The sequence below is a fragment of the Bison bison genome, unplaced genomic scaffold, assembly GCF_000754665.1.
Source record: "Bison bison bison isolate TAMUID 2011002044 unplaced genomic scaffold, Bison_UMD1.0 scf7180017864241, whole genome shotgun sequence".
NCBI lineage: Eukaryota > Metazoa > Chordata > Mammalia > Artiodactyla > Bovidae > Bison > Bison bison.
Window position 1 is genome coordinate 906,855 of NW_011494813.1, and position 24,996 is coordinate 931,850.

The 24,996-nt window shown below is 39.7% G+C and overlaps 1 protein-coding gene across 4 annotated transcripts in view; it reads left to right on the forward strand.

The window, feature by feature from the left end:
• Positions 1-24,996, forward strand: part of STAU2 (staufen double-stranded RNA binding protein 2) — a 298,188-nt gene that overhangs the window by 87,596 nt on the left and 185,596 nt on the right. For all 4 annotated transcript variants that reach the window (XM_010846944.1, XM_010846946.1, XM_010846948.1 and 1 more), the window contains 4 exons: positions 13,433-13,592; positions 14,797-14,904; positions 16,957-17,169; positions 21,954-22,091. In XM_010846944.1, the coding sequence (XP_010845246.1) occupies positions 13,433-13,592; positions 14,797-14,904; positions 16,957-17,169; positions 21,954-22,091 (619 nt within the window). The remainder of the gene's footprint in view (positions 1-13,432; positions 13,593-14,796; positions 14,905-16,956; positions 17,170-21,953; positions 22,092-24,996) is intronic.

The window sequence follows — 24,996 nt, forward strand, 5'->3', positions numbered from 1 at the left end:
TTTTAATATGCTATCTAGTTGGTCATAACTTTCCTTCCAAGGAGTAAGCGTGTTTTAATTTCATGGCTGCAGTCACCATCTGCAGTGATTTTGGAGCCCCAAAAAATAAAGTCTGACACTGTTTCCACTGTCCCCATTTATTTGCCATGAAGTGATGGGACCAGATGCCATGATCTTAGTTTTCTGCATGTTGAGCTTTAAGCCAACTTTTTCACTCATCAAGAGGCCTTTTAGTTTCTTTTCACTTTCTGCCATAAGGATGGTGTCATCTGCATATCTGAGGTTATTGATATTTCTCCTGGCAATCTTGATTCCAGCTTGTGCTTCTTCCAGCCCAGCGTTTCTCATGATGTACTCTGCATATAAGTTAAATAAGCAGGGTGATAATATACAGCCTTGATGTATTCCTTTTCCTATTTGGAACCAGTCTGTTGTTCCATGTCCAGTCCTAACTGTTGCTTCCTGACCTGCATATAGGTTTTTCAAGAGGCAGGTCAAGGGATCTGGTATTCCCATCTCTTTCAGAATTTTCCAGTTTATTGTGATCCACACAGTCAAAGGCTTTTTGGCATAGTCAGTAAAACAGAAATAGATGTTTTTCTGGAACTCTCTTGCTTTTTCCATGATCCAGCGGATGTTGGCAATTTGATCTCTGGTTCCTCTGCCTTTTCTAAAACCAGCTTGAACAGATATCTGGAAGTTCACGGTTCACGTATTGCTGAAGCCTGGCTTAGAGAATTTTGAGCATTACTTTACTAGCGTGTTCTGATGACTGCAATTGTGTGGTAGTTTAAGCATTCTTTGGCATTGCCTTTCTTTGGGATTGGAATGCAAACTGACCTTTTCCAGTCCTGTGGCCACTGCTGAGTTTTCCAAATTTGCTGGCATATTGAGTGCAGCACTTTCACAGCATCATCTTTGAGGATTTGAAATAGCTCAACTGGAATTCCATCACCTCCACTAGCTTTATTTGTAGTGATAAAGTTGGAAATATGGACCCATTTAATTTAGGGAAAAATGAAAAGAATATGGAAAGAAGTAGAGAAAGTTACCAGTTTTTCGCAGATGTGATTATCTAGAAAATTGCGAGAGAACTAAAATCTTGTTACAGGCAGCGGGAGAATTCGGTAAGGGAGATAGGACAAAGTTAACATTTAGAAATTGAAATCCTTTGCATTCATAAGCAGGGGAAGGGAAGAAAAATAAAAAAAAATCACCAAGGCAGTTTGTTAATGGTGTTGATTACTGGACTCACCTGAAGAGTCTGATTGTCAGTCTTGAATCTGCCTTTTAACTGGTGTTCCTCGACCCCTCCAGGAGAACTCTGATGATTTTTTTCTTTTTAATCTTTTGGCCACACCAGGCAGCATGTGGGATCTTTGTTCCCTGACCAGGGATTGAACTTGTACCCCTGCACTGACAGCTTGGAGTCTTAACCACTGGACCCCCAGGGAAGTCCTGGACTCTGGTGGTTTTTATGTGGGCCTTTGAGGGACTTCCCTGGTGGCTCAGATGGTAAAAGTGTCTGCCTACAATGCAGAAGATCCGGATTTAATCACTGAGTCGGGAAGATCTCCTGGAGAAGGAAATGGCAACCCACTCCAGTATTCTTGCCTGGAAGATCCCATGGACGGTGGAACCTGGTAGGCTACAGTCCATGGGGTCGCAAAGAGTCGGACACGACTGAGCAACTTCACTTTCACTTCACTTTGAGACACTCTGTCCTGAGGGCCCCAACCCCATTCTTGTACCATCACTCCTCACATGGCTGGCTGCGGTGCCAGTCATTTACCAGTCTCAGACGGTGTGCCTCAATGCCCAGAGGGACACAGCAGCAACACACTCTGGCAGGGGAGCTCCCTGCAGCTTGCTCTGCTGGGGACCCTTCTTTCCAGTCACAAGTTCCAGCACTGCATGTCAGCCATCACACGGGAGGCGCGCCTAGCGGCCCTGATCCACGCCCACCGTTCATCGGGGTGGCAGGAAATAGAGGGTGTCCTCTGTTACCCGTGCTTAGGGCACACGTTGCGCAGAGCTCCAGGACAGTTGCAGCCTTTAGTAACCTGCCAGATTCTGCAGGGCTGCATTTCATGGGCGCTTATCACTCTTTTCTTACCATCCTGGTCAGTCACTTAACTCCTGTGCTTCCTAGTGCGTCCCTGCTTCAGTGATCACTGATGCTTTGCAGAACTTTAACTGGTTAAGTCCAGCTCTTCTGCCTCTGTATTGGGCTTCCCTGGTGGCTCAGCAGGTAAAGCATCCACCTGCAGTACAGGAGATGCAAGGGATATGGATTTGATCCCTGGGTTGAGAAGATCCCCTGGAGGAGGGCATGGCAACCCACTCCAGTATTCTTGCCTAGAGAATCCCAAGGACAGAGGAGCCTGGTGGGCTATAGTCCATAGGGTTGCAAATATACCTCAGAAAGTATAACTGTGCTGACCGGTCTCATCTTAAAATAATGACCATAGTCTTTAGGTGGGCTTTCATCTCTGCTGCAATTCTGCTGTATCCTCCTGGGCAAATTCAGTCTCATGTGCTCAGAGATGACTTCTCTGGACTATGCCATGTCCTGCCAACCACTCTCTTCTTGCCTTTCTTTGGACAAACAGCAGTGAGAGACTTTTCAGTAAGAAGTCAGACCGTGTCACTTCCTTGCTTACCTGTCTCCCCCCGCCCGCATGGCTCCTGTCACACGTGGAGTGAAGGTATGACTGGTTTCCTACCACTCACCCCTTGACTCACTGCTTCTCAAGTACAAGAACACTTGCTCTTTCTCAAAGAATGCCCCCCTCTGTTACCGCCCCAGGGCCTTTGCACTTGCCGTGCTATTTGCTTGAGACACTTTTTCCTCCTGGCATCTGGATGCCTAGAATTCTTACTCCATCTATCTCTTTATTCAGGTGTTACCTCCTGAATGAGCCCTTTAACTTTGTTCCCTTCCTCTGCATTACTTTTCTTCCTAGTACTCTTACCAGTAGATGCTGTTTGATTGATTGTCTCCTGAGTCCTATCCACCATCCCTAGGACTAAAACAGTCCCTAGCACAAATTAGGCCCTTAATCAATATTTGTTGAGTCAATAATTTGATTCATATACCCCACCTACCCACACCCCTGGCAACCAAACAAGGGCAGGAAGAGGACCAGGTTATTCATTCCTGAGCGTTCAGAAGGGAGGAATGGTTTTATTCTCTCTTCCCTGTGCTCCCCCAGTTTGGCAGGCTAATTTCTGGGAGTCTGCCAAGAATGTAAGTAGGAACAGGTGACATCACCTAGGAAGACTGTCTCGTCTATGAGAAACAGAAGATTGAAGCCTAGGGAGTATGAACATTTTTTTAAATTGTTTTTTATTGAGGTAAAATCCACAGTAACATAAAATTCACCATTTTAACCACTTTGTAGAGTTCAGTGCATTGTGAATTACTACATTCACAGTGTTTTACAGCCATTACCACTATCTAATTCCAGAACATTTCATCACCCCTGTAAGAAACCCCATACTCCTTAGCAGTTACTCCCCACCTTCCCTCTCCCTAGCCCTTGACAACCGCTAATCTCCTTTCTGTCTCGATGGAGTTGCCTGTTGTGGACATTTCATCTGAATGCAGTCATACAATATGTAGAGTTTGTGTCTAGCTTTCATTTAGCTTAATGTTTTCAGAGTCCATCCACATTGTATCATATATCAAGATTTCATTCCCCAGTGGTGTTAGTGGTAAAAGAACCCGCCTGCCAGTACAAGAGATGCAGGAGACATAGGTTTGATCCCCGGGTCAGGAAGCTCCCCTGGAGGAGAGCATGGCAACTCACTCCAGTATTCTTGCCTGGAGAATCCCCATGGACAGAGGAGCCTGGCAGGCTACAGTCCATGGGCTCATAAAGAGTCAGACACCACTGAAGCAACTTAGCACCCACACATTCCTTTGTATGGCTGCACAATACTCCATTGTTTGGATATGCTACATTTTGTTTTTTGATTCATCAGTTGGACAGACCTTTGGGTTATTTCCACTTTGGGGCTGTTACGAATAATGCTGCTATGAACATTTGCATACCCATTTTTGTTTCAGCACCTTTAACATTTTCTCTTAGGTTTTATACACCTGGGAGTGAATTGCTGGGTCAAATGGTAATTCTGTGTGTAACTTTTAAGGAATGCAGTGGCTGCACAACTGTTTCCATCCTGGTGGATGTGAGATGATATGTCCTTGTGGGTTTGATTTGCAGTTCTCTGATGGGAACTAATGCAGTTCCCTAATGGGACTTTGGAAAAGTACCTGATGCTGAGAAAGATTGAGGGCAGAAAGAGAAGAGGGCATCAGAGGATGAGATGGTTGGATGGCATCACTCATGCAATGAACACGAACTTGGGCAAATTTTTGGAGATAATGAGGTGCAGGGAAGCCTGATGTGCTACAGTCCAAGAGTCATACATGACTTATCGACTGAACAGCAACAATGGGGTTGTTAGCGTTTAAGCATGGGTTCCAACAAGGTGGGTTAAGAGAGGAGGCAAAGCCTGAGAAAGATCAGTAGGCTGGTGTCAGCTCCATCTCCTGAACTTACTGCCCCCAGCTTTCTCTTTGGAACCGATGTGAGCACTGATTTCTTATATCTAGTTTGACTTAAATTGCCTTGATGTCCTAGGTCTGTCATGACCTCTCCAAAGTTTAGGGTTAGTAGCTCTGAAATTTATAGTGCTCATTTATCCATTTCATTCAGAGGCTGCATAATACAGGCATTAAGATCTTGACTCTAGAGTGAGACTGTGGGTGCTTAGTCACTCAGTCGTATCCAAGTCTCTGCCACCCCATGGACTGTAGCCCGCCAGGCTGCTCTGTCCATGGAATTCTCCAGGCAAGAATACTGGAGTAGGTTGCCATGCTCTCCTCCAGAGGATCTTCCCAACCCAGGGATCGAACCGGGATCTCCTGCATTGCAGGCGGATTCTTTACCAGGTAGGCTACCAGGAAAGCCCCATCTGGGTTTAAATGCTGACTCAAGTGGTATGGCCTTGGGCAAATTAGTTAACATGTTTGTTCATTTCCTCATGTGTGAAGTGATGTTGAGGTCGTTATGGTGACTGAATGAGTTGAGTATGCACACAGCTTGGAATAATGACTGGCATGTAGTGAGTTTTGTGTGTTTGCTGTGATCACAGTGATGGTGGTGATGATGATTTATCTAGATAACCATTTAGGGAAGGGGCAAGAATAGTTTCGTGCTGGATCCAAGTTTGGGATTGCGGGTGCTGATTATGTGTTTATAAAGTGGGGCTCTTTGATAACATGCTCTGGTTTCCATAGTCCTGTTCCTGGCATCAGTGACCTGGTACAAATCACTGACTCTTAATGGCTCATATTTTATATTCTACAAGTCATTCCACTAATTCATCAGATTTACATTTTGAACACAGGTTTACCTTTGGACAGCGCCTAGACTTACTTCAGTTCAACATTTTCTTCTGTTTATACACCAGTACAGCTATATTATTTTAAAACATTTGGGATTATGAAAGAAACTATCATTTATAATTCAATCACTTCAAAACATCCCATCCCAGCTTTTAGTGCATATCTTTCTGTATTTTTCTTTATGCATTTTAAACATAACATTGGGTTGGCCAAAAAGTTTTGTTCGAGTTTTTCCATAAGATGTAATGGAAAAACCTGAATGAAACTTTTTGACCAACCTAATAATTTAACAAATAGAATAGAATATTCTAAAAACTCTTTTAAAGCTTGTTTTCAGCTGCCCTGTGAATCTTTTCTGATATATGTTCATTTTTGAAATTTCTCAAGACTAAACATTCCCATAAAAGATATATTTTCAAAATTTATAGATGTGAATAGAGAAAGAACTCTCTCCTATCTGGACATTTTATATACATACAAGCTTGAAAATGTGCCAGGGACTATTTTATAGCTTTGTGATAAAGCCTATTATTTTTCTATAGCAAGAAAAAGAATGCTTCATTGTGCCAAAAAGTGTACAGAGCGTCAGAATAATCAACAGGACATTTGAATTCTCAGTTTTGCTTTTTAGAGTCCTTTAAACATAAATTCTGCCAACATCTTACAGCTAAGTAAACTGAGATAGAAAGATTAAGTGACATTGCTGTTTTCAGTCCATGTTAGAAGTAAACACAGAAATTCAAGGCCCTTCTTTATTAGATCAGAAGATAACATGTTCATATATTTAAGACATAAACCTGTAGGGGAGATATGAACACTTAAGCTGGACTGAGATTTATGAATAAGGCTATCAAATAAAATGAGGCAATTATTTTTCAATTTTTAAGAGTTATAATGTTATTTGGGCTATATCTTTCTCACCTTGTAAAAATGATACTTAGAAGAGTGGTGCTGTTGGAGAAGAAGGCAGAGAATAATCGGGAGGATTCTGGTTGTTTAGAAAGATAAATATAAAATGAGTCTGCAAAGAGAGCATTAATGAGGTAACTTTAGGGAGGATGGCAAGGATCTATGGTATGGAAAGTCATTATAACTGACTGAGATATAAGACTAAGAATATCATGTTCTCACGAGAATATATAAGAATGTAAAACCTTCCCTTTGCTCAGAAACAAAGCAAAACTGTATAAGGAATGTCAAGTACTAACTCAAAAGAACCAAGTACCATTCTTTTCTTTATTGTTGTAGTGACTTGTGAAATGTTGAAGACAGGCCAAATCTAAAGACTTTTGAGGTCTAAAGAAAAGGGAAGCTTTTATTTTATTTGAAATTGTGCTTGTTTGTTTTTTATAAGACTATTAGCAGACAGAGGACAAAGAGGAATGGGGGGAAAATGTGGTCTTACAAACAGCCTTTATAAAATTTAAGACTGTTAGGCAGGGTGGTACTTGAGCCCATTTTTCTGATCGTTTGCTCCTTTCGGGGTGTGTGTGTGTGTGTGTGTGTGTCCATTTTTCTGATCTTTTGCTCCTGGGGGTGTGTGTGTGTGTCCATCCGTATGTGTGTCTGTTGGACTCTTTGTTATCCCATGGACTGCAGCCTGCCAGGCTCCTCTGTCCATGGAATTTTCTAGCAAGAATACTTGAGTGGGTTGCCATTTCCTACTCCCGGGGATCTTCCCCGCCTAGGGACTGAACCCGTCTTTGGTGTCACCTGCATTGGCAGGTGGATTCTTTACTACTAGTGCCTGGTAGGTTACCCAGTTGTGCCTATTTTTGTCCCTGCTTGGCCTGACATACCATAAAAATATAAAATATCATTGTGGAGTTCTGTTTGTTCAGCAGCTTGTCAGTAAAGCACAACTGACATCTGTTAGTAGACCTTATTATTAGGTTTAGAAAAAACCCAGTATTATATTCTCTTGCCTGCTAAGGATATAACTAGTATCATAAATATATGTGAACAAAAATAGAAGAAGATAAGGCAGATTATCAGCAAATGACTTGAGCATCCTACGCTCTGAAGTTAGGAAGACTGAGTTTGACCCCCCAGTAACTGTTGGGGAGTTTTGCTACATCTCAAAGTGACCATAAAACCTTCCCTAGTAGCTCAGATAGTAAAGAATCTGCCTGTAATGCAGGAGACCTGGGTTCTATTCCTGGCTCTGGAAGATCCCCTGGGGAAGTAAATGGCAACCCACTCCAGTATTCTTGTCTGGAGAATTCCATGGACAGAGAAGCCTGGTGGGATACAGTCCATGCATTCGCAAACAGTCGTACGCGACTGAGCGACTAACACACACACAAGGTGACCATGGAGACGTCAATCTCACCAAGCTGCCTTTAGGATTAGATGAGAAAGAGATGCAAGAAACCTAACTGTGGCGATATAGGGAGCGAGTTCAGTCCTTTGCTTGCACTGGGTTTGAAGCAGTCATCAGGTTGCATCAGCCATCCTGTAGGCTGCAGGTACTCTCAGACTATAGTGTGCACGCTCACCAGGGCAACTTGTGCAAGTGAAGCCTTGTGTTCCGTTCTCAGAGATGGATTCAGCGCATCAGGGTTGGGACACAGGAACTTGCATCTGTAACAAGCACCAAAGATGCTTATGAAAGCAGAATCATGCTTTACAAAACATACTCTGGAAGAAGCGGTGGGTAGAAATCATTTGACCTTGAACATTTAATAGCCTGAATGGGTGAGTTTTCATGGCTCATCTTTTAATAGTAATCACTATGGGGATTGAAGCATTGATCACAAAATCCTAATTAAGGAAGATCATTCAAGAAGAGCAGTGTAAAATGGATAACCAACAAGGTCCTACTGTAGAGCACATGGAACTCTGCTCAGTGTTTGTGGCAGCCTGGATGGGATGGGATGAGGGAGAAGATACATGTGTATGTACGGCCGAGTCCCTTCACTATTCACTTGAAAGTAGCACAGCATTGTTAATCAGCTGTGCCCCACTACAAACTAAAAAGTTTTCATAAAAATAAAACCAAACTGATGAATATTAAAAGAGAAAAGAGGAGAATAAGATTAGGTAAGTATATATGTACTAATTTGTAAAAAAACATGCATCACTTATTATACACACTTTATCAAAAATAAAATAGAAATAAATAAAAATAGAAAAAGGAACTCCATTAAATGGACCTTCAGTTCAGTTCAGTTCAGTCGCTCAGTTGTGTCTGACTCTGCGACCCCATGAATCGCAGCATGCCAGGCCTCCCTGTCCATCACCAACTCCCGGAGTTCACTCAGACTCACGTCCATCGAGTCGGTGATGCCATCCAGCCATCTCATCCTCTGTCCATACCAGCTTTTAAAGTTAAATACCTGAGTTTTTTTTTTTTTTTTATTAACCACGGGAAATGAATATTTAGAGACCAGGACCTAACATACAAAACGAATTCTTCATCTTCTCTCCTATAATTCAATCTGGGAGCCATTAATGAGAGTGCTCTGGTTAATCGTAATAGTCATGATGGTATGAGGAGATGTGATATATAAGGTATTCAAACCACGTGGGGTAAATTATTAAGAATCATTGTTAAGTAAGAGGATGGAATGAAACTGGAATGAAACAAGTCAGTCGTTGGGTCTTGGTATTTCCTGCTGTTAGTGCTAGAGCATTTTACTTTTTACGTTAAAAATACAACATAGTTTTCCTTCTGATATTTATGTGATACTATATATATATATATGTATACACACACACACACACACATATCCACATCACACACATACACGTACATAGAGCCATTTTTGATGGCCAAAAAGGAAGAGGCCCCAAGGGCTCTTTAGTGTGCAATTAATAATTTGGTTAGAAAATCAGCAGATTGTTTCAGTATGGTTATGTGTTATGACATCATATTCCAGTAAAGTTATAATGAACAGAAATTTTGTTTGTCTCTGTGGCAAACCAAAATGAGTTTTGTAATTGTCAGCAGGCCTTAGTGATTATAGTGGCGCCCGCTCCCTCCACTGTAGTTAAAGATCTGTTAGCATTCCAGCCGGGGACCTCTGTTTTCAGAAGTGTATAATTAATTGTAAACATTTGCTCTATGGTGAAAGCTTGCCACATAAGATCTCAGTCCAGGAGTAAATTTCTGATTTCAGGTTGTCTGTTTTCAAGTTTTATAGTGGAACCAGTTAGAAATATGCATAAAGTTCTGTGAAGATAGGAAAACTGAATCTTGTGAGAAGGAAGATAACCTGCATTCATGATATTAGTCTGTCAAAATTTCTGCATTAAAGGGATCTAAGGTAAAATAGGTATTAGGAAATTATATAATTCAATACATCATTAGTTTTTGCAATCAAAGAGCACAAAGAATTGTGGCTTTAATGCTTTGTAGTCTCTGCATGTTAAAAATATCTTTTACTATAAGTGATTTTTCTTCCTTTAACTTTTTTATATTTAGCAATTAAAAATGAGAACATATGACATATAATGAAAACACATTTAACATATTTTATCTTAATAGAAAACTGTGGGCCAAGAAAATTGACTTTAAAAATGTAAAACAGTGCCTTTTTTTTCATACTCACTCTGGATTTCTCTGCTACATTTGACGTTGTTGATTATCTCTTCCTCTGACATTGTGTTGTAATTTCTTTTCTAACTCTGACCCTCTTTCATCTCCTTCACTGCTGTCTATTATTTCCCCTGCCTTTTGATCATGGGTATTCATCAGATCCCAGCCTTAGGCTCTTTTTTTCTTTTTTTTGGTGCTTTTACACTTACCCTTTCCAGGTGCTTATCCACTCAACATGGTTTCAATTATTACCTCCCAAATCTCATCTTCAGTACTGATGTACATTTCTAGTCCTTCACCTTCAGTAAACCTTCACTGATGAGTCCCATCTGCCTGTCAATTCTTATACAATGGGCTGTGTGCAATTTATCTCAGGTTGACTATAGAGGTCTGCCACTTGGACACCAATAATCATCTAAACCTTAGTGGTAACTTGATTGGCTTTTCTTTGCTTAAAAAGAGACATTTTCCAGCACTGGAGTGATTTTTAACTTATTTTTCAGTGTTTCTATGATAAATTCAGCATTCCATCAAAATTGATTCTGTTAGTTTTGCTCAGTTGCCCAATTTATCGGTCATAGTTCTGTCTTCATTTCATTTGACTTGTAAAGTAGCATTTGATAGGACTGACTCTTCCCTCCTCCTGGACATTCTTGTCCCCATTTGGCTTTTAGGAAGGATATTCTGCTTGCTTGGTTTTCCTCCTATCACTCCCTCCCACAGAGTTCTCACTGTCTTGTAGCTTTAAATTTCACCTATATATATATATATTGTGGAGAAGGCGATGGCACCCCACTCCAGTACTCTTGCCTGGCAAATCCCATGGACGGAGGAGCCTGGTGGGCTGCAGCCCATGGGGTTGCTAGGAGTCGGACACGACTGAGCGGCTTCACTTTCACTTTTCACTTTCATGCATTGGAGAAGGAAATGGCAACCCACTCCAGTGTTCTTGCCTGGAGAGTCCCAGGGACGGGGGAGCCTGGTGGGCCGCCGTCTGTGGGGTCGCATAGAGTCGGACACGACTGACGCGACTTGGCAGCAGCAGCATATATGCTGCATTGATGATTCCCAAATTTTATCTCCACCTTGGACCTCTTCCCTGAAATCCAGACTTATTAGATCTGACTGTCTCACATCTTCATTTGGATGTCTAAAAGACTGAATAACTCAACATCTCCAAACCAGAGCTGCTGGTATTCATCCCCAACAAACCCATTCTTTTTGCAGTTTTCCCCAACTTAATGTGTGGGCACTCCATCTTCCAGTTGCTCATGTCAGAAATTCTGGTGTCTTCCTCGACTCCTCTCTCATATTTCATAGCCAGTGCTTCGGTAAACCCATCTTCTCTACTTTTGAAATTCGTCCAGAATCCAGGTACTTCCCATTACTTCCCTTGCTGTCACCCTAGTTCAGGCCCCCGTATTATTGCAATAGCTTCTTTACAGATATCCTGTGTCTGCCATCATTCCCCTACAGTCTGTTTTCAACATAATAGATGATCTTTCCAAGGTCTAAGTCAGATTATGTCACTTCTCTCCTTAAAGCCTTCTGGAGGCTGGCCATTTCACTCAGGGTAGAAGTCAGATCCTTGCAGTGATTTCTAAGGAAGGCCCTATGGCATCTGGGCACCGGTTCCAGCTCGTAGCCTACCTTCCTTTACACCCTCAGCTCTCACCAGGTGGGAATCCTCCGAATTGCTTCAATGTCCCTGACGCTCGGCTGCCTCAGAGCCTTTGTGCTTGGTGTTTTCAGTGCCTTATATGCCCTGTTCCGGATATCTGTATGGTTTCCTTCTTCACTTGCTCAAGCTCTTGTCACAGTTGTCACCTTCTCAGTGAGATACTCACTGATCACTCTATCTGCCCCTCTTTCCTCACACCTCAGCCCAATCAAGGGAAGAAGAAACAACAAGAATTTCATATTTTACTTTTACTGGGACTCCAGGCAACAAATATGAACGACTTCAAAAGAGTAGTTGGCAAAAAAGGAGAAAGCCACTGAAGGTACAAACGACACCGGAAGACCATATTGCAATCAGATCTACAGCTCTTGGACAATTGCTTGATTCTCTCCAGAGACTTTCACTATTTCATTCACTGCCATTACTAGTGAATGAATTAAATCACTGCTTTTGTTCAGATGGTGTCACTAATGTTTCTATTGTAATCTTAATATATGCAATTTTTAAAAAGTTCACTTTTGAACCTTTCCTTCTTTTTCTGTTTAAAATGTATATGGAACTTCCATGATGATCCATTGGCTAAGACTCCATTCTCCCAATGCAGGGGGCCCAGCTTTCATCTCTGGTCAGGGAACTAGATCCGTGTGCCTCAACTAAGAGCTGGCACAGCCAAACAAATAAATATTAAAAAGCAACATGTATTTCTAACATCCTAGATATTCTGCCTATTTATTTTATTTATTGTCTGTCTTCTCCACTGTAGGGTATGTTTTTGTTTGCTGTGATAGTCCCTCATCATAAGAAGGTGCCCCATAAATAATTGTTAATAGATTATATTGCAAAGCCTCTTAATTTCGTTTGTTTGTCCTTTCTTCTTACAACCCCCTTACAATCTCCCCTCATGTTGGCATCATTGCAGCTTTCTAATTATGCTTCCTCTCAGTCTCATTAAACACAAACCTGCTAAAAGTTTTCACCTTAAATACATTTTATTATGGTTCTTTCTGCTTTAGAATTGGCTGAAACTCCCCATTCTTTCTTGTGTTGAATCTGCTCTCCTTAGTACTTTGCAGAGTGCTTATTACTTTACAGTAGTAGTTCCATCTCTCTGCCCTTCCCATGTCTAATCATGGTTACCCTCTGCTAAAAGCATGGCAGTCTGCATATTCACCTGGATGGTCTCGCCTGTTTCTGTCTCTGTGGCGGGTCCCCATCCTTCAGCCCCAGACCATATGGCTCACTTCCATCAAAATGTAACTGAAAACTTGTTGCCAGGAAGTCTTCTGTGATATAATGAAATAATTTTTACAGTATTAAGTTATGTTTAATGTTTTCCAAAATACATTTTTCATGGAGATCAGCATACATGCTGTATTATCAATATATATGCTGACTCACATTTTATCTTTTGTAAATACATTTGTGAGGTAAAACTTTATTGAGGTTAATAGGAGGTTATAATGGATCTGAGCTTCCCAGGTGGCACTCGTAAAAAAACCTACCTGCCAATGCAGGAGACATAAGAGACTTGGGCCTGATCCCTGGGAAGCTCCCCTGGAGGAGGGCGTGGAAACTCACTCCAGTTTTTTTGCCTGGAGAATCCCCATGGACAGAGGAGCGCAGCAGGCTACAGTCCATGAGGTCACAACAGTCGAACACGACTGGAGTGCCTTGGCACACACACACATAGTGGATCATGCCTGTTTATTAATATTTCAAACAAAACACATTTTACTAATGATTACAGAGGGATTTTTATTGAACTTATATTAACATTTTTATTTTCTTATTTTAGGTATCATTGCCCAGTGCCCAAGATCTTTTATGTTCAGCTGACTGTAGGAAATAATGAATTTTTTGGGGAAGGGAAGACTCGACAAGCCGCTAGACACAATGCCGCGATGAAAGCCCTTCAGGCACTGCAGAATGAACCTATTCCAGAAAAATCAGCTCAGGTGGGTCCCTGCGGTGTGTGGCAGCCTATCTCTAATAGCCGCACAAAGACAAAGAAATGCTCCTTTACGAATAGAGGACGTCTCTGCTAATAGAAGGGAACGCTGGATCGGCTGTGGCGGCTCCTCAGTGCACCTGTGTGTTCGGTTAGACTCTTGTGTCTTGTTGGGATAGCCTTGCCTTTGAGCACTTTGGCTCAGCCTAGGGAGTCCACTTCCCAGGCAAGTCAGGATTTGGGAATGTGAGCAAGGGTGAGAAATAACGTTCATTTACTTTGCATTGAGTGCTTGTTTTATTGAGCATGAATTACATTGTGTTAATTCACCTAGAATCAAGGAGTTTAAAGTGGAGGAGATATTTATGGATTTTTTTAGTCCTACTTTATTTTACCAGTGAGGTTATTCAAAGCAGATATTCAGTAATTTTACTCATTCCCATGGTTTCAGCTGCTTTCTCTGTTGACTTCAAAATGGTATCTTTAGTTCAGGAGTGTCTAATAAGTCCCCTTCTTATTGAGTTCTCCACTTCGTTATTTGAAGCTAGAGGTCCAGCCTTTAGTTTGCCTTTCCTCAAGCCTATTGTCTCTCCCCCTTTGAGATTTATCTTAGTTAATGGCAGACTTAGTATTTTTGTCTTTGTGCACTCTCATCATGACTCTTATGTTTGCTTCTCAGTCTTTCCACTAAGTCCTAAGCTTCTTGACAGCAAGAATACTGTCTCTTGATCTCTTTAAGGCTTACATGGTGTTCAGCATGTGTAAGGCTCCAGAAGTAAGTGTTAAATAGGTGCAGAGCCAGACACAGAGCTCCAGCATCCTGGTTTGCATCCTATACTCTTTCTGCAACTTAGTCTTCAAAGAAGATTAAATATCACACACTTGCGGAGATACTGTGTGTGTGTATGTGAGAGAGAGAGAGAGCAATGGAGGTCTGTAAAGAAAACTAGGTCTGGGGATATCTACATCAGATTAGTGTTTGAGTAAAAGGTTTCCACACTCAGCATTTATCCTTCTACTCTGAGGGAAAAAAAACCAAATCACAAGAAGCCTCTCAGCAAAGCCCTTGACTGCAGTGGTTCCATGGGAATCCACAGGATCCAGTCTCTGGTTTCCTGTGATGTGTAAGATAGGTTCTCTTGATTGTTCAGTACATGTAAAGTTTGTTACAAAGTGAAGATTCAATGTCGTCCTATTTTTTTGTGATTTAGAATTGCGAATCAGGAAAAGAAATGGATGATGATAAAGATGCAAATAAGTCTGAGATCAGCTTAGTGTTTGAAATTGCTCTGAAGAGAAATATGCCCGTCAGTTTTGAGGTATGTGTTCAGCAGCGATCTCCCATTTTTTTCCCTCCTTGCTCCTCATTGTTTTAAACAAACAAACAAATAAAACAAAATTTTATTTGACAAATAAAATTTTAGCATCCTGAAAGAATTAATGTGCTCCCTTCTGTTTGAGCTGTCTATCATGAAATGATGCAGGCCCTAAGAAAACAGAGCTTACAATATCATGGAGTCCTCTTGATCTCTTTGGCTTTTCTGTATTCAGCCATTTGTTTCATCATAAAATTTATTTTCCAAATTTAAGATAATTTATAGTAACCTATAAGATTTGGCATTTTGACAAGGTCACATTGAAAATGTTCAATATATAATTAATATTTAGTCACATGTATATATTAATATTTAATTTCTTTTAAAGTTATGGAGGCCAAAATATAAATTTAATCTTTTAACTTTACATTTAACCTTTACTGATAAGTCACTAAGACATAATTAAGCAGTTCTCTAGTTTAAAACTGGATAAATATGTCATAAAATATTTGTAAAATTATGTGGCATTTAAAAAAGAAAAAATATTAAATTGTTATAATACCTCCTTTATTAAGAGATCACTAATTTTGCAACTCAAGTATTTAGGAAATAGGCAAAACCCAGGAATAAGCTGAAACAGTTGAGGAATATTTTCCTTCAAATTATGTTCTGTTCACCAATTGGAAAGCTCTCACGCTTTACTCACTGGCAGGATCTACTCACCTCAACTGAGAGCCTATTTTCTTTCTTAAACATAATTCTGTTACAAGTTGTGTTACCTGATTTCTCGGCCCATAGCAGATTAAAGGCAGCAGAATGAAGAAGGCAGGAAGAGAATGTACCTGAGGGCCTATTGGTCCCAGCGAGAAATGACAGGGAAAATATGGAAAACCTATCAAAAGTAACTGCATTTACTTGAAAGTCTTTGGAAGATGGGGCCTTTTAAACGCTAAATGAACAGGAACAGTTTTAAAAATGTTAGATGTCCCTAGAGGCCTTAGATGTCCTTAGTGTAGAATATTTCATGTTTATAATGGTGATCTAATGTGAGCAGTAACAGGTTGAATATTTAGTCAGTAAAATATACATGTATATTTTTTTAATTGAGAAAGATGTCCATCAAAGTGGTTAAACAGTTTTGGTGTTTCAATCTGTAACCTTAAATTACTTGAAAAGTATGCTTATCATAAATTCCTTTATCCTCAATAGTACTGGATTATTGAGATACTGTATCTTTTCTTCATTGGTATCCAATATTAGAAGATAAAATTTTAATATAATGGTCAATGGTAAACTATTTAAATAGGGTATTTTTTTAATAGGTCAGGCTTTTTGACAGACATAATGAAGTTTTGAGCACTTGGGCCTTAGAAGGCATTTTGCTTCCCAAAATTGGCATAGTTTAAAAAGAGCATGTTAAATACAGGATTTAGGAACATTCATAGCTGACAGATTCATAATCCTTTACTCTAGAAAGCTAGGTATTTTTATGGCAAATCTACTTACCTATTTAAGACCATGTCACAGAGAGTAAATATTCCTTATTGTAAAATAACCTTTGAGGTCTCCATCAAAAATAGGTGATTTTTCATCTATCACCTATTTGTGAGAAGCTTCCACATGCAAGATGCTTCATAAGTTATAGAACTCCAGTGAGACATACTCCTTATACTCCAGTAACTTATTCGCACAGAGGAGAAAGTTAGATATGTATGCAGTAATGGTATGTTTTATGATCTTAATTTTCTGTCCCATAAGAAACAGGGCAACCATAATTAGAATTGCCTTTTTTAAGCTAGTAAAACACAATTTTGACCATGACTTGAATATGTTTATTTAGATTTCTATTATTTCCAATGTAATTCATTAAGCATCATAAGTATAAATGAAGAGTCTCTGTATAATGAGTTCATAATAGCTTTATTGAAGAAATCCATAATTTTGGTATAATTCTTAATAATTTCAATTTTGATTTTTATATGAACATTAAGAAAGATTCATGCCATAAAACCCATCTTAAGTCCCTGTATTGAATCTTTTGCCTATATTTAATAGGTTATTAAAGAAAGTGGACCACCACACATGAAAAGCTTTGTGACTCGGGTGTCAGTGGGAGAGTTCTCCGCTGAAGGAGAGGGAAATAGCAAAAAACTCTCCAAGAAGCGTGCTGCAACCACTGTGCTACAGGAGCTTAAGAAACTTCCACCTCTGCCTGTGGTTGAAAAGCCAAAACTATTTTTTAAAAAACGCCCTAAAACAATAGTAAAGGTAAGTATATGCTTGTGAATGTTAGACTATATATATATAAAATATATATGTATTTATTATAGTGCATGCATGCTAAGTCGCTTCAGTTGTATCTGACTCTTTGCAAGCCTATGGACCGTAGCCCGCCAGGCTCCTTGGTCCATGGGATTCTCCAGGCAAGAATACTCGAGTGGATTGCCATGCTCTCCTCCAGGGGATCTTCCCCTGGTAACTCTAGCTAAAAGTTTTTCCATAGGGCAGGCACCTAAGCCTGTGGGTTATCAGCAGAATCAGGGTTGGACATGTGTCTGTAAGTGAATAGTATTCTGTTTTGCTTTTAGACACTTGTATACTTGGGTTCATTCATTAAATAATAATACCTTGCGTATTTATAGTTTTTTATGGTTTAAAAAATACTTTCTCAGTCATAAGCACCTTTGGTAAAATTCTCATCACAATGAAGGCAGATGTTGCCCCTCATTTTACAAATAAGGTTTTATGAAACACTTTCAAAGACTTTGCTTGCTTGTGTTCACCGATCACGTGTGGCAACCTGAACTGCTGATCCATAATCCAGCGTTCTTTGGGCAGTCCACACTGCTGTGTGGCAACTTCCCAAGATTTTAGGACATGGTGATAGGATGCAGAGTAATAATTGTATGAGTAACACTCACACTGATGATAGCAGCCGCAGCAGCAGACAGCAAATATAAAGCACTTGGTGTGCCAGATGGGGCTCCAGTGCTTCATGTGCTGTATCACGTTTAATCTACAGAGCAGCCCTCGGGCTTCCCTGTTAGCTCCGTCGGTAAAGAATCCTGCAATGCGGGAGACCTGGTTTGATCTCGGGGTTGGGAAGCTCCCCTGGAGGAGGGCATGGCAACCCACTCCAGTGTTCTTGTCTGGAGAGTCCCCATGGACAGAGGAGCCTGGCGGGCTATAGTCCATGGGGGTCACAGAGTCGGACACGACTGAGTGACTGAGCACACCTGGGGGTCATGGGATGGCTTGGTTTCTGTTCTCTCAGGCGTGAGTACCTTTTCAGAAAAATGTAGAGCCACACGGCTTTTCAGGAGGTTGTGATTCTCTTTTATGGAATCAGATTTTGCGTACATTGATCAAAAAAAAAATTAAGGCATAGTTCAGAGGAATGAGGTGAATAATAATTGAATTATTGTTACATGTTACTCAAGATGATACATAGAATGCATTAGTTATTATTAAATATGTATTAACAGTAGAAATAGTAAGTACTCAATAAATATTTGTTGCTTGTTGTTTAGTCAGTAAGCTGTGTCTGACTCTTTGTGACCTCATGGACTGTAGCCTGCCAGGCTCCTCTGTCCATGGGATTTCCTGGGCAAGAATACTAGAGTGGGTTGCCATTTCCTCCTCCAGGCCACCTTCCCAACCTAGGCCCAGACTCCTGCTTGGCAGGTGGATTCTTTATCACAGAGCCACCTGGGAAACCCATTCAATAAATACTAGCTTTTGTTATTTTGTATCTCATTCTGTCTGTTCATATTTTATATGTATATGAACGTATCCGTGGTCTGTTTTCCTAAATTCCTTTGTATATAAAATCTACATAAAACTTCTTCATAGTGGAAGAACAGTGCTCTACATTACTGCAAAACTAGTCACATTAACTTGCACCTAATCTATTAAACTAACTCTAATCTCAAATTAAGAATAACCAGCCTTTAGTCTAAAAAAAGATCTATCATTTTTATAGTAGACTAAAAATATAACTCCTGTTACTTTTAACTGTAGCCATTAAAAGCAAGAATATTGTTGAAATGTTATTTCTGAAAGAGGGGAGAAACATTTTGAACTTTAAAAATGATTTTTTGCTACTACCTCTATTATATATGCATTTAATTGCAGAACTTTCTTCTTGTCCACCATTCAGATCTCAGCTTACACTTGACTTCCTCAGGGAAGTCTTCTCTAGTTCTCTCTGACTCCCACATTCATTTAGCCCCCTGCATTTTTCCTCACATACATCACACTTGGAATTACTTGTATCATATCTGTCTTATGTTAAAGTCTATAGATATTCTCTGAAATATAAGGTTATTTTGAGAAAGCAACACGGATACAATGAGTTGAAATTTAGGTTAATTTTGAGTATGATCAGACCTTATAATGGGCCAGTAAGTGGATCACCTTGGATAGTATCTTGGTTTTCAACATTTTAGTCACTTCCTTAAATGTCTTTTATATCTAGGTTCTACCATTCCTTGTTATGCAATAGAAACAGGGAAGATATCTGTTGATGATTTACCTTGATTTTATTTAGAATAATGAAGCTATCACATTGTCTCATTTGAACCTCCTAATCACTCTGAGATGTAGATATTATCCTCATTTTAAAGATGAGGTTCTTGGTGTTTAAGAAACCTCCCTCAGATCACAGAGCAGAGTCAGGTTTCGAGTCCAGTCACGTCTGATGCCAGTGCCAGTTTCAAACTGGGTGGTTGTGAACTCCTTTTGGATTTTAATTTACTCTACAGAGTTACCTTGTTAAAATGTAAGACTACCTGATGGTGTCTTTGAATTTATATTCTCAATTTTAATGTAATTCTCTTCTACAAGGTAAGGCCTCAGAGAAGGTTTTCTGCTGTTGGAGATAAAAGTTTTCTGGATAAGATTATCCTTACTGGTTTGTTGTTAATTTATTATTATTACTGCTGAATGTGATTTTGGTGTTGTGTCTAAGAAATAGTTAACCTAACCAAACCAGAAAAATTTCTTCTGTATCTTCTTTATGAAGTTTTAGATATTACATTTAAGCCTATGAGCCATTTTGAGTTAATTTTTCTGTGATGTGTGGATTGAAATTTATTTCTGCACGTGAATATCCAGTTGTTCCAGTACCATTGGTTGAAAGGCTACTCTTTCTCCACTGAATGGCTTTTGCACCCTTGTTGGCCACGTGTGTATGGATCTATTTCGGGTTGCTGTTCTGTTTCATTGATTTCTTTCTCTCTCTTTATGCCAGTACCACACATACTGTCTTTTTTTTTTTTTTTAATTTATTTGGCTGTGTCAGATCTCTTAGTTGCAGCACACTGAATCTTTGTTGAATCATGCGAGATCTTTTGTCGCAGTGCATGGCCTCTGGTTGTGGTGCACAGGCTTAGCTGCCCTGTGACATATGGGATATTAGTTCCCCGACCAGGGATTGAACGTGCATCCTCTGCAGTGCAAGGCAGATTGTTAACCACTGGACCGCCAGGAAGTCCCGGTACCACACATACTGTCCTGATTATTATAGCTTTATAGTAAATCTTGAAATCAGGTATTTGGATTCCTCCAACTTTGTTCTTTTTTTCAAGGTGTTTTGATTATTTTTCCTTTGTATTTCCATGTGAATTTTAAACACTGGCTTATTAGTTATTACCCAAAAAGAGCATGCTGGGGTTTTGATTGGGATTGCAGAGAACTGGTAGATCAGTTGGAAAACAATTGACTTTTAAAAAATATTGGATCTGTTGCTCCATTCACCTGTGCCTGTCCACCTATTGAGACCTTAGTTAATTTCACCAGTTTTTTATGTTTTAATGGAGTGTATCGGAGAAGGCAATGGCACCCCACTCCAGTACTCTTGCCTGGAAAATCTCATGGAGGGAGGAGCCTGTTAGGCTGCAGTCCATGGGGTCGCTAAGAGTTGGACGCAACTGAGCAACTTCACTTTCACTTTTCACTTTCATGCATTGGAGAAGGAAATAGCAACCCACTCCAGTGTTCTTACCTGGAGAATCCCAGGGACGGGGGAGCCTAGTGGGCTGCCGTCTATGGGGTCACACAGAGTCGGACACGACTGAAGCGACTTAGCAGCAGCAGGAGTGTATATAAATTATATTATAGTTCATATATTCTTCTGTGCTTGTTCTTGCCACTTAACTTTTTTTTTTCTTAAATTCATTCATCTTGATGCAGGTAGCAGTACTTAAATCTTAATTTCCACTGCTGTATGCCTTTTCACTGTATGAACATGCCATAAGGTTATTTTAGTTTTTCTTTTTTGCTATTTTAAATAATGCAGCTGTGGATATTCCTGTACAAATGAATTGGCACATTTGGGTAACAGTTTTTTAGATGAATAGACTACTAAAGAATGGGTCATGGGCTTTAGAGACATTGCCAAATTGTTTCCTAATTTATATTAGGATCAGCACTGTATAAGTTTTTGTTACTCCCCATCTTCACCAGTTGGTGTGGTCAGACTTCTTAATTTTTACTAAATTGATAAGTGTGAAATAGTACCTCACTATGGTTTTAATATGCATTTTGAATCTTAATGAGATGAATTATCTTTTTATATGTTTTTTTCTTCTGTTAAATATCTGTTCATCTCATTTGCTCAATTTTTTTAGATTGTCTTTTTCTTAATAATTTTTAGGAGTTTTAAAATATATATTTTGGATACTGGATACATCTTTTTTTAGTTATACATATTGCAAATATCTCTTCTCAGTTGATAGCTTGTCTTCTTTCTTTTTGGTGTTTTTTGATGAATACAAGTTGTGAAACAACTCCCACTGTATTAAAGCGTTTAAAAGGATAGTTGACCCAACTTACCAATAATACCCGTGAGCCCTAAATCCTCTAGAAACCCTACTTTCAGATTCACTTTATGATTTTCCTTTATAAACTGTCTTGATTTTCATTTATTACCTCCAGTCACAGTTTTGGGGTGCAGGGGAGGAGGTGAGAACCATGGTTTCTTTAAGGATCCAGTAAGAAGTTTTATAAGCATGTTTCATATTTTGAAATTTTTTTCTTCAATTATTTTCTAGGCTGGACCAGAATATGGTCAAGGAATGAACCCCATTAGCCGCCTGGCTCAGATTCAACAGGCCAAAAAGGAAAAGGAGCCAGATTACGTTTTGCTTTCAGAAAGAGGAATGCCGCGACGTCGGGAATTTGTGATGCAAGTATGTCTCACTTTCATATTGAAAGATTTTTTCTAAACTACTGAAAACATTTAGAAATCCTAAGGCTAGAATAAAGATATGGTGGGAAGGAAGACTAGGAATTAATAGTAGAAGATAAAACTGTTTACACTTAAAGTGTTCATTCCCTCCAGATCCATCTACCAACTTGGTTGGAACATTCAAGTGTCAAGGACATGTCAGACTGGAGAGAGTGAGGTTTCAAAGGGACTATGAGCTCACCCAGAGTTCCTCATTGAGAACGCCTATCTCTAACTTAATGTGTTGCAATTTGCAGCTGGAGTCTGTTAACTACTGGGAATAAAAGACAGATGGAGTTAGAAACATAATTTAGAAGGATGGAGGTAGTAGATGAAACAGGGCCAAGAGCATGAGGTTGCTTGTCATTGGAGAAATCGAGAAAAGAGGGATAGCTGGCTGCCTGGTGAGCACAGAGGGGCTCTGAGTTGCTGAGAGATTTAAGTGCTGCTTTGTACAGCCTGGAAACTTGAAGAGTGGCTGCTGGTGTATTGGTCTAGGGATGGGGACTGGGAGTGAGGTAGAATGCCTGAAATGCCCTCCTTTTTAAATGCTACCTATCCATCTTCATTTACCAACTCAAGTCTCAGTATCATAGAAACCTTTCATTTTTATTATGAAAATTTTAAGCATATCCAAAGGTGGATGGATATGTTTAATAGTACACAATAAAGGACAGTATAATGGAAGAGCATAACGGCCTCTTGGGGACTATGCCCATCATCCAAAAACAACAGTAAAGATTTCTGCTGTGCTTGGCTTTGGCTATCAATTTTTCCTTCTTCCCTTCCTCCCTCCTTCTTTTCCTTCTTCTGAAGTTTTCTAAAGCTAATTTGTAACCACATGTCATTTTAGCCTGTATGCTTAGTGTGTGACTCTAAAACACATTGAAGGTTTTTACTTTTTCTTGCATTAGGTATGGCTCATTAGAATCCTCTAGCACCCAGTCTATATTAAATTCTCTTTATGGTCCCAATTGTTTCTGTTAGGTTATGGGCTTCCCTGGTAGCTCAGCTGGTAAAGAATCCGCCTGCAATTCACGAGACCCCAGTTCGATTCCTGGGTTGACAGGGGAATGGCTACCCACTCCAGTACTCTTGCCAGGAGAACTCCATGGACAGAGGAGCCTGGCAGGCTAGAGTCCATGGGGTTGCAAGGAGTCGGACACTACTGAGCAACAACAGGCTTGTCAAAGAAGCTTTTCCAGCCAAACCTGTGGATCTCACATTTGATATAACCCAGTTACAATCAACAGATGTTAATTAAGTGCTGACCATATATGGCAGACATCTAGACTCAAACATGGTATCTCATGTTGACTAACTTCTTGTGCATGTCTAAGTTTTACCTTCCTTCCCAATTTATAACCTCCGTGTTTCTTTATCTCACAGTACCTAATATGGTGGTATGTGTATAGTAGGATCTTATAAACCTATAAGGTATATTTGTTGCCTGCCTGACTGAGAGCTAGTATGTTTGACTTTTGTTGGAGATATAAACTTATGTTGTAGTTACAAGTAAACCATGGTTGTTAACTTAGATGTCCAAGGAGGAGGGATTCTGCTGTGGTTACTAAACACGTGGTTTTCTAGATGTCATTAGGACCCAGAGCAGTGTTGTTCTAGTATTTTTTACTCTGTAAAGAATGTGCACCATTTTTCTTTTTACATTCTTAACTTTGAGGAATTCTAGAAAGTATTTTTTGAAGTCTAAAACTTGAGGGAAAAAAGATCCACCCACCCCCCACACACATTTTAGACCTGTGTTACAAATAAAAACTGGCTTTGACTTTATTAAACAATTCCTTTCCTGTGGAATATACCGAATATCCCTTTTGAAAGAGGAATTTAGAATATCTTAGGCCAGCTTCCATTTTATGGGTATTCATAAACATTCTAGTCAAACAGGAACATTTGGCTGTGCTTTTAAATGTTTTCACACTGAATTCATATTGTTTTTTCCTTCTTCTGAAAGCCCCAGTGGATTCATTACAGTGTTGCTGTAACTTCATCAAAGTAAAGGGTTTTGTATAAACTGCTTAAACAATGTTATCATTTGTTATAATGGAATCATTATTATTGAATGTGGAAGTAAATGATGTAAAGATAATATGCTCATATTTGTCTATCACCAGAAAAACGCCACAAATAAATGTGTGTTATAAAATGGATGTCCTTACTTGTATTGATTACTAGGTACAGGAAAATTTCCAGTGACACTATTTGGGCATTTAGGTCCAGAGGAAATTTTTTCTTTTTTTGGAAAGGGGTATTTTAATTTTTCAAAGAGAAAATAATGATAACTAAATTAATTGTGTGTCTGCACATTTTATTATTATATATCATATGTTAATTTTTCTACCTGTCTGTGATTAAGATCTCAGGTTTGGGTTTTTTTTTTAAGATTTCAAGTTTTAAAAAATATGTATTAAGGAAATTTCATTAATTTTTTGGTAAATGCTATTTTATCAGACTTCTTGTTAGTTTTTTGTAGACTTCATTAATGAATTAATTTATTATTATTATTTTAAAAAATAGTATCTTGAATTTTTGTTGAGGAGGGGACTGCACTGTATGGCATGTGGGATATTAGTTCCCTGCTAACTGCTAAGTTGCTTCAGTCGTGTCTGACTCTGTGCAACCCCATAGACCACAGCCCTCCAGGCTCCCCCGTCCCTGGGATTCTCCAGGTAAGAACACTGGAGTGGGTTGCCATTTCCGTCTCCAGTGCATGAAAGTGAAAAGTGAAAGTGAAGTTGCTCAGTCATGTCCGACTCTTAGCGACCCCATGGACTGCAGCCCACCAGGCTCCTCCGTCCGTGGGATTTTCCAGGCAAGAGTACTGGAGTGGGGTGCCATCGCCTTCTCTG